General features: G+C 40.6%; 1 protein-coding gene across 1 annotated transcript in view; it reads right to left on the reverse strand.

Annotated features, from left to right (window-relative positions):
• HSD17B11 (hydroxysteroid 17-beta dehydrogenase 11) overlaps positions 1-16216 on the reverse strand; it is a 49269-nt gene extending 33053 nt beyond the window's left edge. Inside the window, exons 1-2 of the mRNA XM_054683830.2 lie at positions 14902-16216; positions 6048-6155 (exon numbers count right to left, since the gene is read on the reverse strand). Of these exons, the coding sequence (XP_054539805.1) occupies positions 6048-6155; positions 14902-15111 (318 nt within the window). The 5' untranslated portion in view covers positions 15112-16216. The remainder of the gene's footprint in view (positions 1-6047; positions 6156-14901) is intronic.

Consider the following 16216-nt stretch of genomic DNA (forward strand, 5'->3'; position numbering starts at 1 on the left):
ACTGCTATTACTATCATTATAATTATTTCAAAACCATTTATACTTGTCTACAAGTAACATGTTTTAAGGTTCTCTTCTTGACCTGCTCAGGTGTCTATGAGGGTACTTAATATAGAAATATTGGCCAAATGAGGTGGCTCACGCCTCTAATCCCAGCATTTGGGAGGCCGAGGCAGGCAGATCACTTGAGGTCAGGAATTGGAGACCAGCCTGACCCACATGGTGAAACCCCATCTCTACTAAAAATACAAAAATTAGTGGGGCATGGTGGTGTATGCCTGTAATCCCAGCTACTCGAGAGGCTGAGGCAGGAGAATCACTTGAACCCAGGAGGCGGAGGTTGCAGTGAGCTGAGATCGTGCCACTGTGCTGCAGCCTGGGTGACAGACGAGATTTCATCTCAAAAAAAAAAAAAAAAAAACCCAAAAAACAAACAAAAAAACCCCAAAATATAGAAATATAAATATGAGGTAAATAATATTAAAATACATATGTGTGTTTTTCTAATATATATGCGTGGTATGTGTGTTTTCTCTTGAAAATTCTATTTTGGTATTGATCCAGAAGGAAGAACATTTGAGAAATTAAAATGGTTATGTGGAAGGGCTTATGTAAACCCTTATGGCCAGATTTCAAAGGTTGTTGCAGCTATCATTGGTGAAATGATTTCAGTTGAGGAAATATAAACAAAAGAACAAGGCTAGCTGCTAAGAGCAATAGAAGGCATCCACTGGACTGTAAAGACTATTTGTAGGCTGGGCACGGTGGCTCACATCTATATTCCCAGCACTTTGGGAGGCCAAGGTGGGTGGATCACTTGAGGCCGGGAGTTCAAGACCAGCCTGATTGACATGGTGAAACTGCATCTCTATTGAAAACACAAAAATTAGGTGGGTGTGGTGGTGGGTTCCTGTAGTCCCAGCTACTCGGAAGGTTGAACTGGGAGGATTGCTTGCACCTGGGAGGTGGAGGTTGCAGTGAGCTGAGATTGCACCATTGCACTCCCGCCTGGGCGACAGAGCAAGACTCTGTCTCAAAAAGAAAGAAAAATATTTTTAAAAAAAGACTATTTGTAGGCCAGGCACGGTGGCTCACACCTGTAATCCCAGCACTTTGGGAGGCTGAGGCAGGCGGATCATGAGGTCAGGAGTTCAAGACCAGCCTGACCAACATGGCGAAACCCAGTCTCTACTAAAAGTACAAAAATTAGCTGGGCGTGGTGACGTGCACCTGTAATCCCAGCTGCTCAGGAGGCTGAGGCAGGAGAATCGCCTGAACCCGGGAGGCGGAGGTTGCAGTGAGCTGAGATTGCGCCACTGTGCTCTAGCCTGGGCAACAGAGCGAGACTGTCTCAAAAAAAAAAGACTATACTCAAAAGGGAATGATTACAGGTAATGTAACTTTTTTCAAAATAATTGTTATATCTTCTGGACTCGAATATAATCAATAACTATCTCTTCAACTAAGAAAGATCATAGAATCTTGATGCTTAAGCCCTACTTTTTATAAGATTGGAGTACCATAATTCCAAGGGGTAGCAATGCAAAAATACCTTATATGAGATTTTTATGGTTCTATAAGCAACTAAGATTCTTGGGTGGATAGACCCTAGCGTCCTAATGCATTTTGTTATACACTGTGTTTCAAATGAAACCTAGCTCTATTAACAGAGTTATCATTATTTAGAGATAGTGCTACAGTGTGTTGGGGGACTGAGGGAAAAGTGGCAAATAGCCTATGAGGGGCTTTTACTTTGTTATGCATTTACATGATTTCATTATTTTTCTTATTGAATTCTCACAGTAACTCAATGAGACAGCAATTCCTATATGCTCACTTTAAAGATGAAAACATGAAACAGAATGGTTGAGTTTCATACCAAAGGTCACATGGCTATTAAAAGATGGAGCTGGGACTCTCCCAGATCTGTCTGACTTCAGAGCCCAAGACAAGCCACCCCAAACAGAAAGGAGGCCATGAGCAAAAGTCTACCAGTACTCCTGTAGGGCATCAATGTGCCATGCTGAAGGCTCTTCAGTCAGAATTGAATTTCATCAGATTATATTTACGTCAGTAAAGTGTCAAGCTAAGTTTTTTGACCCTGATCAACACCATTTATACCTATATACTATTTTATATTACCAAAGGATTTTCCCAGACACTCTTGACCCTTTCTTCATCATTGCCTATTACCTCCCCAGGATATGAATGTCTGTTTTGTATTTTTTTGTATTAATTTTGTTTTTAAATTTTTGTGGGTACATAGTAGTGTATATATTCAAGGTTACATGAGACATTTTGATACAGGCATGCAGTGCATAATTATCACATCAGGGTAAATCAGGTATCCATCCCCTCAAGCATTTATCCTTTGTGTTACAAACAATCCAATTATACTTTTAGTTATTTTAAAATGTACAATTAAATTATTATTATTAATTATTTTTACTAACAAAAAATTCTTTATGGCTGCTCCTTGCAGAGCAGGGCTAACTCACAGGCAGTGCAACCAGAGTAGCCTATTTGTTCTATTTTTTGGTACCCATTAACCATCCCTACTTCTTCCCTACACCACCTCTACCCTTCCCAGCCTCTGGTAACCATCCTTCTACTCTCTATCTCCAAGAGTTCAATTATTTTAATTTTTAGCTCTCTCAAATAAGAGAGAATATGTTTTGCGTGTATATATATATATATATATATATATATTTTTTTTTTTTTTTTTTTTTTTTTTTGAGATGGTGTCTTGCTCTGTTGTCCAGGCTGGGGTGCAGTGGCATGATCTCAGCTCACTACAACCTCCGCCTCCCAGGTTCAAGTGATTCTCTCACCTCAACCTCCCAAGTAGCTGGGATGTAATCCCTAATTTTTATATTTTTATAGAGACAGGGTTTCACCATATTGGCCAGGCTGGTCTTGAACTCCTGACTTCAGGTGACCATGTTGCCCAGGCTGATCTCGAACTCCTGAGCTCAGGGGATCCACCCACCTCGACCTCCCAAAGTGCTGGGATTATAGGCATGAGCCACGCTCCAGCAGATATATTTCTATAAAGCATTATTTGCCTCTTCTAGATACAATTGAGATGTGCTGTATATAATGGGGTTTCACTCTGCACGCATTCTTGCTTGTACCTAACTAACTACCTTAATGGCAACAAGGTCATCAGAATTACCTGGGAAGATTCCTGGATATATATATAATATTTATATTATTATATTTATATTATATAATATATATTATATATACATATATAATATGTACATATATACATATACAGCATTATATACATATATATCTACATATACATCTCATATATACATATACAGCATTATATACAGCACACCTCATATATACATATATGTATTATATTACACATTATATGTATATTATATGTATATTATATATTAATAGTATAATATAGTATTAGTATACTATACTATTATATTAGTATATAATAATAGTATATACTATTATTAGTATTATACTATAGTATAATATAGTATAATAGTATATACTATTATTAGTATTATACTATAATATAGTATAATAGTATAATATAGTATTAATCGTATATTATAGTATAATATAATACTATAGTATTATAGTATTAATAGTATATGTATATTATATGTATTATATGTATAATATATACAGCACATCTCATATATACATATTATATATTATATATTTATATATACTATATAAGTATATAATATTTATCAGCCTGTATATATATATTACAGGTATCTGCCTGTAATCCCAGCTACTCGAGAGGCTGAGGCAGGAAAATTGCTTGAACCCAGGAGGCGGAGGTTGCAGTGAGCCAAGATCACGCCACTACACTCCAGCCTGGGTAACAGAGCAAGACTCTGTCTCAAAAAAAAAAGTTGATACTAAAATGATACTAAAATGGCCACCTCAAAACAGCTACTTCAAAATATCTGATTCTCAGCTTGCTTTCATTATTAAGAAATATACAAATCCCAGCACTTTGGGAGGCCAAGGCAGGCGGATCGCAAGGTCAGGAGATCGAGACCATCCTGGCTAACATGGTGAAAGCCCGTCTCTACTAAAAATACAAAAATTAGCCATGCGTGGTGGCGGGCATCTGTAATCCCAGCTACTCGAGAGGCTGAGGCAGGAGAACTGCTTGAACCCAGGAGGCGGAGGTTGCAGTGAGCCAAGATCACGCCACTACACTGCGCCTGGGCAACAGAGCAAGACTCTGTCTCAAAAAAAAAAAAAAAAAAAGAAAAGAAAAGAAAAAGAAAAGAAAAAGAAAAGAAAAGAAAAAAAGAAAAAAAGTTCTGATACTAAAATGGCCACCTCAAAATAGCTACTTCAAAATATCTGATAATGGGCTAGGCGCGGTGGCTCACGCCTGTAATCCCAGAACTTTTGGAGGCCGAGGGAGCGGATCACGAGGTCAGGAGATAGAGACCATCCTGGCTAACACGGTGAAATCCTGTCTCTACTAAAAATACAAAAAAATTAGCCGAGCGTGGTGACGGGCGCCTGTAATCCCAGCTACTCTGGAGGCTGAGGCAGGAGAATGGGGTGAACCCGGAAGGCGGAGCTTGCAGTGAGCCGAGATCGCACCACTGCACTCCAGCCTGGGCGACAAAGCTAGAGCTAGACTCTATCTCAAAAAAAAAAAAAAAAAAAAAAAAAAAAAGAACTCAGGCCAGGTGTGGTGGCTCACGCGTGTAATCCCAGCACTTTGGGAGGCCAAGGAGGGTGGATCACTTGAGGTCAGGAGTTCCAGACCAGACCACCCTGGCCAACATAGTGAAACCCCATCTCTACAAAAACACAAAAATTAGCCCGGCATGATGGCGCGCACCTGTAAGCACAGCTACTCGGGAGGCTGAGGCAGGAGAATTGCTTGTGAACCTGGGAGGCGGAGCTTGCAGTGAGCTGAGATCACGTCACTGCACTCCAGCCTGGGCGACAGAGTGAGACTCCATTTCAAAAAAAAAAAAAAAAAAAGAACTCAAACCTAAAATTCCATAAACAAAGAGGTTCTCAAGTCTTGCTGAATCACACTCTTTATACTGCACTGAATTAGAATATCCAGGGGTAGGGTCCAGGAATGTGTATTTTAAGGAATCTGCCCAGGTAATTCTGATGACCTTGCTGCCATTAAGGTATTTAGTTAACAGGTACAAGCGAGAATGCGTTCAGAGTGAAACCCCATTATATACAGCACATCTCAATTGTATCTAGAAGAGGCAAATAATGCTTTATAGAAATAGATCTGCTGGGAGCATGGCTCACACCTATAATCCCAGGACTTTGGGAGGCCGAGGTGGGTGGATCCCCTGAGCTCAGGAGTTCGAGATCAGCCTGGGCAACATGGTGAGACCCCGTTTTCTACCAAAAATACAAAAAATTAGCTGGCGTGGTGGCACACACCTGTGGTCCCAGCTACTTGGGAGGCTGAGGTGGGAGGATTGCTTGATTCTGGGAGGTGGAGGTTGCAATGAATCGAGATCATGCCGCTGCACTCCAACCTGGGTAACAGAGTGAGACCCCCATCTCAAAAAAAAAAAAAAAAAAAGAGAGAGAGAAAAGAAAAGAAATAGATCTATCTACAATAAAAACCTGATAAAGAATAGCTTTATTGTAACTTTCTAACCCAATTCTATGAATGGGCTTCAGAAGACCCTGTCAGCAATTCTGCAAGTGTCATCCAGGCATAGTTACCTATATGAGCATCATGGGTGAGATGAAGGTGCATGGGATGCAGGGTGGATGCATTTGAGGCCCTGCCTTCAACCTACTGAAAGAAAATCTCTGGAAGTGGAGCCCAAGAGTATATATATATATTTTTAACAACTCCCTGGAAAATTCCAGAACATACTAATATTTGAGAGGTTCAGTTCTCGGTTCTAGTTTTGGGTTTGCTATGAGCTAGTTCTATAACCTTGGTCAAATAACAACATTTCTCAGGTACTTCATCTATATCATGTACAGACTGGGTCATCTCCAAAACACCTCCTAGCTCTAACATGATATGATTCTAACTAAACACAACATTTCACCTTCTTTGCAGAGCTGTAAATATCTTCTCGGTTGCTGCAGTCTACCACAAAGGTATGAACCTTGGCACCCAGTCCCTTGCATTTGGCAGCTGTTTCCTCCAGTCCATGCTAGAAAAAGCAAAAAAGAGGGCAAGGTAATAATTGATATGAACATATTATATCGACAGCTGAAAATAATTAAAAATAATTTTTAAAAAGTAGTGAGATTCTTTCCATTTGAATTGGGCAAGATTGTTAACAACACATTTTTGGCAGGTATATAGGCACATTTTGCTTTTAGTATTTTGACTAGCTTCTTTTATTTGGAGCTGAATTTAAAGCAAGCTTCTTAAAATAAGATAAAAATCTTAAAATACTAGTTTTTATATTTATGAACTTTGAATACTTTGTGAATGTTGGTATCTCTGTGTATTCCATATCAGGCTTTAAAAAATATAACATTAAACTTTTTTCCATGTCATTAAAAACTATTCATGGATGTCAGTTTACTGTCTGCAAAAGAAATGAGTTAACCACAGTTCATTAAACCATTTGTTCTTTCAGCATTTTAATGTGAAGGTCATATTCACTGAGCTTAGAAAAACCTTGACACAAATATGAATGAGGTAGAGTCCCGACCCCAAGAAGTTCTCTGTGTAGTAGAAAGAAACGTAAGTATCATAGTTAAGTAGGACCACATAATACTGTTATTGTTTTGATAATAAAGGATTGAATATTGGCAGTTTCAACCTAATACATTGTGATGAGTATCACAGCAGAGTTCTATACAGGGAGTTACGGGAACACAGAGGGGCACACAATACAATTCCAGCAGTGGTTTGCCATGCCCTTTCACTTGCTTTCCCCAGGGTGAAAGGACACATCAGGCAGGGTGTGGGCAATGACAGATAGGAGATTGGTCTTGTGGAAACCACTAGTAGGATTAGTGTTGTTGCATGGATCATAAAGTTCAAGGCCAGCAGAAGTTCAGATTAAGGTCCCACATGTCATATTAAGATTTATCAAAAAATGAATGAGGAGCCACTGATTATAGTGTCAGGTTTATGTGTTGTATTGATTATTTTGGCTGATGTATGGAGGGTGGATTTTAGGGGTCAACACTGGAGGAAGAAAAAAACTGAGAAGCAGTTAAAGTGATTCAGGTAATAGATGACACAAACTTGAAATGTGGCATTAGTAGAAAAAATGTAGAGGAAAGAATATCCTTTAAAATATATGTTTAGAAGGTAAAATCAGTAAGACTTGATGAGTAGATGAGGAAGGATGGGGAGGAGCCACATCTGACATCTTTGCTTTCTAGTTTTGGTAGGTGGCAAGATCACGCTGCCACATGTCAGACAGAGATGACAGCAGATTTGAGGAAAAGGGGTTATGAGTCCAATTTGGGGTGTCAATTTTGAGTCAACTTAAGTTTAGGATCATACCATTGGGGTTTTTTGTTGTTGTTGTTATCTTTGCTTGTTTGCTTTTGGCCAATTTTTGCCTTTTTTTTAACTTTTAAGAGAACGTCTCAAAAGATATTTTAGATGAAGATCTAGTCTGTGCACTCTGCAGGCCAAGTATTAGGTTGGTGGAAAAGTAATTGCTGTTTTTGCCATTAGTTTAATGACAAAAACTGCAATTACTTTTGCATCAACCTAATAATTGTCAACTAATGCACTAATGGGCAGACCCTAGGAGGACTCATACATTTATCCACAGAGAGGATGGTGAATCAGTGTACACATTTGTAAATGGCAACTAATGTTGGAAAGGCCAAGTCTGGACAGCTGTGGGGAGAATTAGTAGCTTGCATAGTGAAACTGTTATGATAATAAAGGGAAACAATTTCTTTTTCTCCTGTGGGAAGTCAGGGACCCCGAATGGAGGGACCGGCTGGAGCAGTGGCAAAGAACATAAATTGTGAAGATTTCATTTTAATATGGACATTTATCAGTGCCCAAATAATACTTTTATAATTTCTTATGCCTGTAATCTCTTAATCCTGTTATCTTCATAAGCTGAGGATGTATGTTACCTCAGGACCACTGTGATAAATGTGTTAACTGTACAAATTGATTGTAAAACATGTGTGTTTGAACAATATGAAATCAGTGCACCTTGAAAAAGAACAGAATAACAGTGATTTTTAGGGAACAAGGGAAGACAACCATAAGGTCTGACTGCCTGTGGGGTCGGGCAAAAAGAGCCATATTTTTCTTCTTGCAGACAGCCTATAAACGGATGTGCAAGGAGGAGAGATATTGCTAAATTCTTTTCCTAGCAAGGAATATTAACATTAATACCTTGGGAAAGGAATGCATTCCTACGGGGAGGTCTATAAACGGCTGCTCTGGGAATGTCCGTCCTATGTGGTTGAGGTAAGGACTGAGATACGCCCTGGTCTCCTGCAGTACTATCAGGCTTATTAGGGTGGGGAAAAACTTTGCCCTGGTAAATCTGTGGTCAGACCGGTTCTCTGCTCTCGAACCCTGTTTTCTGTTGTTTAAGATGTTTATCAAGACAATATGTGCACCACTGAACATAGACCCTTATCAGTAGTTCTGCTTTTTGCCCTTTGAAGCATGTGATCTTTGTACCTACTCCCTGTTCTTACACCCCAACCCCTTTTGAAACTCTTAATAAAAACTTGCTGGTTTTGAGGCTCAGGGGCATCATGATATGTGATGTCACCCCCAGCGGCCCAGTCGTAAAATTTCTCTTTATACTGTCTCTTTTTATTTCTCAGCCGGCTGACACTTATGGAAAATAGAAAGAACCTACATTGAAATATTGGGGGCAGGTTCCCACAATATTTTTCTTTTACTGAAATCTCCCTCACAAACTGTAGTATACTCTCATGAGGAACTCTTACTCCTCAAGGGACATCAACATCTCAGGTAAACTTTATTTTGCTCTCTTATACTTAACCAGCAGCTTTTGGCATTTCTAAGTATATTAATGTTGTATACACATAGGATAGAATATTATTCAGCCTTAAAAAGAATTTCTGACACATGCTACACGTACAACCTTCATTATGCCAAATGAAATAAGCCAGACACAAAAAACAAATACCATATGAATGTACTTATATGCAGTACCCAGAGTATCATATTCATAGAGACAGAAGATAGAATGGTTGTTGCCAGGCCCTGGGGAGAGAGAGGGCTGGGGAGATATATTGTTTTAATGGGTACAGATTTTCATCTTGGGAAGATGAAAAATTTCTGGAGAGAAATAGAAGAGATCACTGCATAATAAGGTAAATGTACTTAATGCCACTAAACTGTACACTCAGAAATGGTTAAAATGGTGTGTTATGTCATATATTTTACCATATTTTAAAAAGTTTTTTAAAAGTATATTGTATTGGCCAGGTGTGGTGGCTTACACCTGTAATCCCAGCACTTTGGGAGGCTGAGGTGGGCAGATCACAAGGTCAGGATTCTGGGAATAGCCTGGCCAATATAGTGAAACCCTGCCTCTACTAAAAATATAAAAAATTAGTTGGGTGTGGTGGTGGGCACCTGTAATCCTAGCTACTTGGGAGGCTGAGGCAGGAGAATCACTTGAATCCGGGAGGCAGAGGTTGCAGCAAGCCAAGATTTTGCCACCGCACACCAGCCTGGGCAACAGTGCGAGACTCTATCTCAAAAAAAAAAAAAAAAAAGTATATTGTATTGATTGGGTCTTCTCTTTTTTGAACAAATATATTTCCTTACATGAACAAATTTTACAATAAAAATTTATGTCCCATTTATTCTGTTTTCAGAGATTTGCTTATTACTGGTTGGCTTTCTGTAACCACCAAGCAACTAACCACCACTCCACTATATGGAGGCAAAGATACCCTTCTTTCACATCTGCTGTCTCACTTTTGCCCTGTTTCCTTGGTCTTCCTCATTTAGGTTGGTCTGCTTTCCACACCTTCTGAATTGTGAAACTTTTTTTTTTTTTTTTCTGAGATGGAGTCTCGCTCTGTCACCCAGCCTGGAGTGCAATGGTGCAATCTTAGCTCACTGTAGCCTCTGCCTTCCCGGTTCAAGTGATTCTCCTGCCTCAGCCTCCCTAGTAGCTGGGATTACAGGCATGTGCCACCACACCCATCTAATTTTTATATTTTTAGGAGAAACTGGGTTTCACCATGTTGCCCAGGCTAGCCTTGAACTCCTGGCCTCAAGTGATCCTCCCATCTCGGCCTCCCAAAGTGCTGGGATTACAGGGGTGAGCCACTGCACCCGGCCGGTGCAACAAATTTAAGTTCTAAATTCCTCCAGAAAAAATTCCGGACAGTGCCCTGTAGATAGTTGGTAAGAAATAAAAAATAAGCAGGTCTTCAAGAAAAAATGAATTCTTCCTTTAAAATGTTTTGCAGCACAGTACAATTGCTCATAACTCTTCAAGATTTCCCTTGGTAACTTTTTTCAAATATGTTTGTCTATTGCTACAACTAAGACCTTTACACCCATTACCTTGATTACTAAAAATTGAAAAACTTTTTAAATTACGCCCATTATTCTTTCAGTTATTCATTAATTCAGTTTTTCATTCAACAAATAGTCTTTGAGCATATACTATATGCTCACCACTTACTGTAAATTTTTCTTTCCAAACTAGTATTTTAGAAGAAAGGGTCTCCCTGCTGCACAGGTTGAGTGCAGTGGCTATTCACAGGCATGATCCCACTACTGAACAGCACCAGAGCTCTGACCTGCTCCGTTTCCAACCTGGCTGGTTCACCCCTCCTTAGACAACTTGGTCTCCTTCACGCCCACCACCAGGGGGTACCATATTGATTCTGAACTTATGAAGACATGCAGAGCGCACCACAGTCCAGAACTCCCGGCCTCAAGCAATCTTGCTGCTTCAGCCTCCTGAGTAGCTGGGGCTACCGAAGCATGCCACTATGCCTGGCTACAAACTATTCTAACCAAGCATGGGAATGAGAATAGTCAAGAAGTGATAGATTATCACAAAGCAGAATGAATAATTCCCATTATCAGTCTCAGTGGAACAACAAAGCTGACACCACCATTAATTCTTCCCTAAATTAACATATGGTACATGTGGACACTGCTGTCCTCATTACATGGATGAATCTAAGAGATTGTCTTTGTACTCTAGGTGAAAGGGCCCTCCGTTTGGCCCCTCCCTGCCCTGCCAGCTAGATCTCATAACAATCAAACACCACTCCACTTTCTTCCTCATTCTCCAGGTATTCACCAGCCCAAGAGCTTCACATCTCCAGTTTCTGCTACCTGGACTGCTCCAAATCCCCACCCTGGCCTTTCCCAATCAGGTTTAGTGGTTCTCAGCCTTCTATAATTTCAAATCTATAAAACGGCAAGAAAAATAGAGTGGGATGTGTATACCGAACTAGGATTGCCAAACTTTTGGCCAAATAAGGACACTCAAAACTAACAAAATGACCCTCATATGTTATCATGTAATTTCATTAACAAATATATTTTTTACCCACAAAAAGTAGGAAGGATATAATCTCAAAATAAAATATAGATTATTTAAATTAAACTAATTTAACCTAATAAAAACTCACTACATTGTCCTCAATTTTTCTGACCATTACTCCGAATCTCTGCTACTGCCAACCCGGTTCAACAGTCCCCATCATTTCATCTCATGCCTGGATTATCACAGTAGTCTCTTACTTTACTTGTTCCTTCCATCTTTTCTCCTCTTACATCTCTCCTAAGCCCAGCAGCTGGAGGATCCTCTTCAATAGGAATTACCCTCAAAACCCTTCATTGACTCCCCAGAGTAAAAAGCCAAAATACAGGAAATTTTATCATCTGTAGCTCCAGCCCTTTAAATCTCTACACCGGTACTGTCTCATAGAAATATAACGCAAGCCATGTATATGATTTTAATCTTTCTAGTAGTCACACCAAAAAAAAAAAAACAATCTAGTGGTATATTTTATTTAATCCAACATATCTAAGTAATTATCATTTCAACATGTATACTATATAAAAATTATTAACACAAAATTCTACATTCTTTTCTTCATACTAAGTCTGCAAAATCCAGTGTGTATTTCCACTCACAGTGCATCTCAAATCAGACTGGCCACACTTTGAAAGGCTCAAGAGCCACAAGAGGCTAGGGGCTACTACCTACCACTGTGTTGCACAGAGTAGATCTAGACCTTTCTTGTGCTTCTCTCCCTTCCCTCAGTCTATGCCAGGCTTTGCATTTGCTGATCCCTCCCTGCAGGACTCACTGTGCTCTCAGCTTCTTCTGATCTTGATTCAATTATCTCCATCTCAGTGGGGCCTTCCTGGCCACCACTGTAAAGTCAACACTCCCCTCCTACCCTCCCCACCATATACAGTCTTTTATCTACTTTCACCTTTTATTTTTTTCTTTATGCTTAACACCATCTAACAATTATACATTTTATTATACAATGTGGCATACTGCCCCTAGCTTATGAGGCTCATGTCTTCCTCAGTGCTATATCCTCAGTTCTGCATTAGAACAGTGCCTAACAGATAATAGGTGCTCAATAAATATTTGTTGGATAAATGCATGTCACTGAAGATCAGAGAAAATTTTGTACAAACCAGCACTGGACATTGGAAGTCATTAACCTAACTAACTCTTACATATATTTAAATTTTAGCTTAAACCACACTTTGTCAAGGAATAATAAGAACACCGCAGTGTGTTTACCTTATACCACACTGTGCTAAATGCTTTGTATGCATTATCTCATACCATACTGACAGCTTTTTGAGGTAGGTATTGTTATTTTATCCATTTTGCAGAAAAGGAACTAAAGCTGTGGAAACGTTGAGTAAGTTACCCAATCAGAAAACGAAAGCTCAGATGTGTCTGACTATATCACCATGCCAGACCTTGACCATGCTGGTCCAGGCTGGACCTGGGTTGTATTTTTCGTTGCACTTGTAATTACTTTTTTATTTATTAATTTAATTTAATTAATTAATTATTATTTTTTTTTTTTGAGAGACGGAGTCTCGCTCTGTCGCCCAGGCTGGAGTGCAGTGGCGCGATCTCAGCTCACTGCAAGCTCCGCCTCCCGGGTTCACGCCATTCTCCTGCCTCAGCCTTCCGAGTAGCTGGGACTACAGGCGCCCGCTACCACGCCCGGCTAATTTTTTGTATTTTTAGTAGAGACGGGGTTTCACCGTGTTAGCCAGGATGGTCTCGATCTCCTGACCTCGTGATCCGCCCGCCTTGGCCTAATTTATTTTTAAGACAGAGTTTTGCTCTTGTTGCCCAAGCTGGAATGCAATGGCATGATCTCGGCTCACTGCAACCTCTGCCTCCCAGGTTCAAGCGGTTCTCCTGCCTCAGCCTCCTGAGTAGCTGGGATTACAAGTGCACGCCACCACGCTCAACTAATTTTTTGTATTTTTGGTAGAAATGGGGTTTCACCATGTTAGCCAGGCTGGTCTTGAACTCCTAACCTCAGGTCATCTGCCCGCCTCGGCCTCCAAAAGTGCTGGGATAACAAGTGTGAGCCGCCGCATCCAGCCTGCACTTGTAATTACTTAATGTCCATTTTCCCTACTAGACTGAGGTCATGGAACCTTATTTTCTGTTTGTTACCCTATCCCTAATGTCTAAGCAGCAGTCATTATTTGTTGATTGCTGTCTTCATCAGCCACTCACTGGGTTAACCCTCATTTAACTTCACATCCTTTGAATTATTGTTTACAGCATTGCATGTCAACTAATGTGTAATGGATAATGTTTCAGGCCATCAGGTATCTTCTAGAAACCCCTTTGTTCATCTACCAAAGGTCAAATAAAAGGTTGGATTCTAGGTCCTCTTCTCCTCCCTAAGCCACACCTACACTTGTCCTAGGTAAAAAATTACACTGAAAGTTTTTTTCCCTTTTATTGTTTTTACTAAAAGATGCTTTCCCGCCACTCCTTCAGTATCAAAGGTCAAACGTGGTAAAAAATGTTTTTAAAAAAAATTTGAGACAGGGTCTCACTCTGTCACCCAGGCTGGAGTGCAGTGGGGCGTTTACAGCTCACTGCAGTCTCCACCTCCCAGGCTCAAGCAACCCCCCACCTCAGCCTCCCGGAAAAGATGCTTTTTAAAATTACTCTTGCCAATAACTATGGCAATGTAGCATTGGTTTCTGTTGAGTATAACCTTTTGTTTGTTTGTTTTTTGAGACGGAGTCTAGCTCTGTCGCCCAGGCTGAAGTGCAGTGGCGCCATCCTGGCTCACTGCAACCTCCGCCCCCCGGGGTTCCCGCCATTCTCCTGCCTCAGCCTCCCCAGTAGCTGGGACTACAGACGCCCGCCACCACGCCCGGCTAATTTTTTTTTTTTTTTTTTTTTTTGTATTTTTAGTAGAGACGGGGTTTCAGTGTGTTAGGATGGTCTCGATCTCCTGACCTCGCGATCCGCCTGCCTTGGACTCCCAAAGTGCTGGGATTACAGGCGTGAGCCACCGGCGAGTATAATCTTTTAAACCACTTTTCTCATTAACAGTAAGTAGGACTTTCTCTTAATAGGTACAAGCTTCTTACGCTTTTAATATATAGCTAAAACGATTGCTTTTTCCCTATTTTTAAAATAGAGGGATCAATGAAATCAGGTTCAGGAAAAAATTATGAGTTATCCCTAGGGCAAAAATGGGGATCAATTTACAAATGGGGCAGTAACTGGGACTATTAAAACCTCTAGGTCTGTTTATCATGTGATCATACAACATATTAATTCATGCCCTCCCATCTGCAAAATGGCAATACTAATTTTTTTTTCCTCCCTGCTTTGCAGAGATGAGGTAAAGGGTGGTTGCCAGCAAAATGCAGACACATCCACAAATTAAAGGTACCAGAAAGTAAAACATAGTAAACACTGTTACCTTATTTATATCCCAGAGAACCAGCTTGCTTTTAAGTTTAGCAAATTCATAGGCAGTCAGTCTCCCAATTCCATGCCCAGCTCCTGTAATCAGCACGATTTCACCGGTGACTGATTTTCTCCTCTTAGGAATAAAAAGCTTCACGAAGGACTCTAGGGAGCAGACGATCAGTAACGGGAGAAGCAGGAGGATGTCCAGAAGAAATTTCATCCTTTTTGTGGCTGCGAGCGTTTGGTGTATTTTTTTTTTTTTACCAATCACTCTAAACTGCTTTTAGAGGGTTGCTCGATCTAACACCAGAAAGAGTAGGGGCGAGAGCAAGGAGGAACTCCCGTATCAAAGAAAAACAACTCCGAAACCGTTCCTTCCGCTGGGCTGGGCTTTGTTGGTCTTTCGCAATTGGCTCGGACTGCAGTGCTTGCTAGCTCAGAGATCTGGGAGGGACGAAGTCCAGACCGGAGCAAAGCTTCCTAGTTCTGCTTTGCGCAGCCCCCACGCGGTGTGTGGCCGCGATTGTCTTTTACACCACTTTCTCCCGGTGTCGTGAGCCGGCCTTGGAGGGTTAGTTGCTCACTTGTTTTACTAAATTGGATAAGTTCCAAGGATAACCGACAGTGTCCACAGGCCAGATGCTTCTTTCATAGTTGAAGGTTGCTTATCACTAGATAGGGGTTGCCGCTGGGCGCGGCGGCTCTCGCCTGTGATCCTGGCACTTTGAGAAGCCCTGGCCGGAGGATCGCTTGACCCCAGGAGTTCGAGATCAGCCTGAACAACATAGGGAGACCCCCGGTCTCTTAAATTTTTTTTTTTAATTAGCCAGGCGTAGTGGCGTGTGCCTGTAGTTCCAGCTACTCGAGAGACTGAGGCACGGGAATTGCTTGAGTCCAGGTGGAGGCTACAGTGAGCGAAGATCGCGCCACTGCACTCCAGCCTGGACGAAAAGGCCAGACCTTGTCCTAAAAAACAAAAACTAGATAGAGGATGCAAATGTAGATTCCTATCTTAAAGGATCCTGAAAAGACCAATCGTTCTGCTTCCAGCTGAGAAATTGCGCTACATCACATTTTAGTTTGAACTAAGCACGATTTCTGGAAGACGGGAAATTTTGTCTGTTCAAGGACAGCTTCAATCAAGCGCCAGAAAAAATTGTTATCGTATCAAAGGGATTGTTTCCACCAGAAAGTAGAGTATATTTGAATAATCATTTTTCACTTGACCTATTAGAGTTTGAAAATAAAAAATATATGTTGTACTTTAGGAATTTTATCTTTATTCAAGTGAATAAACAGCAAATCATTTAGCCTAAAGATTACCT

The sequence above is a fragment of the Pan troglodytes genome, chromosome 3 (assembly GCF_028858775.2).
Source record: "Pan troglodytes isolate AG18354 chromosome 3, NHGRI_mPanTro3-v2.0_pri, whole genome shotgun sequence".
Lineage (NCBI taxonomy): Eukaryota > Metazoa > Chordata > Mammalia > Primates > Hominidae > Pan > Pan troglodytes.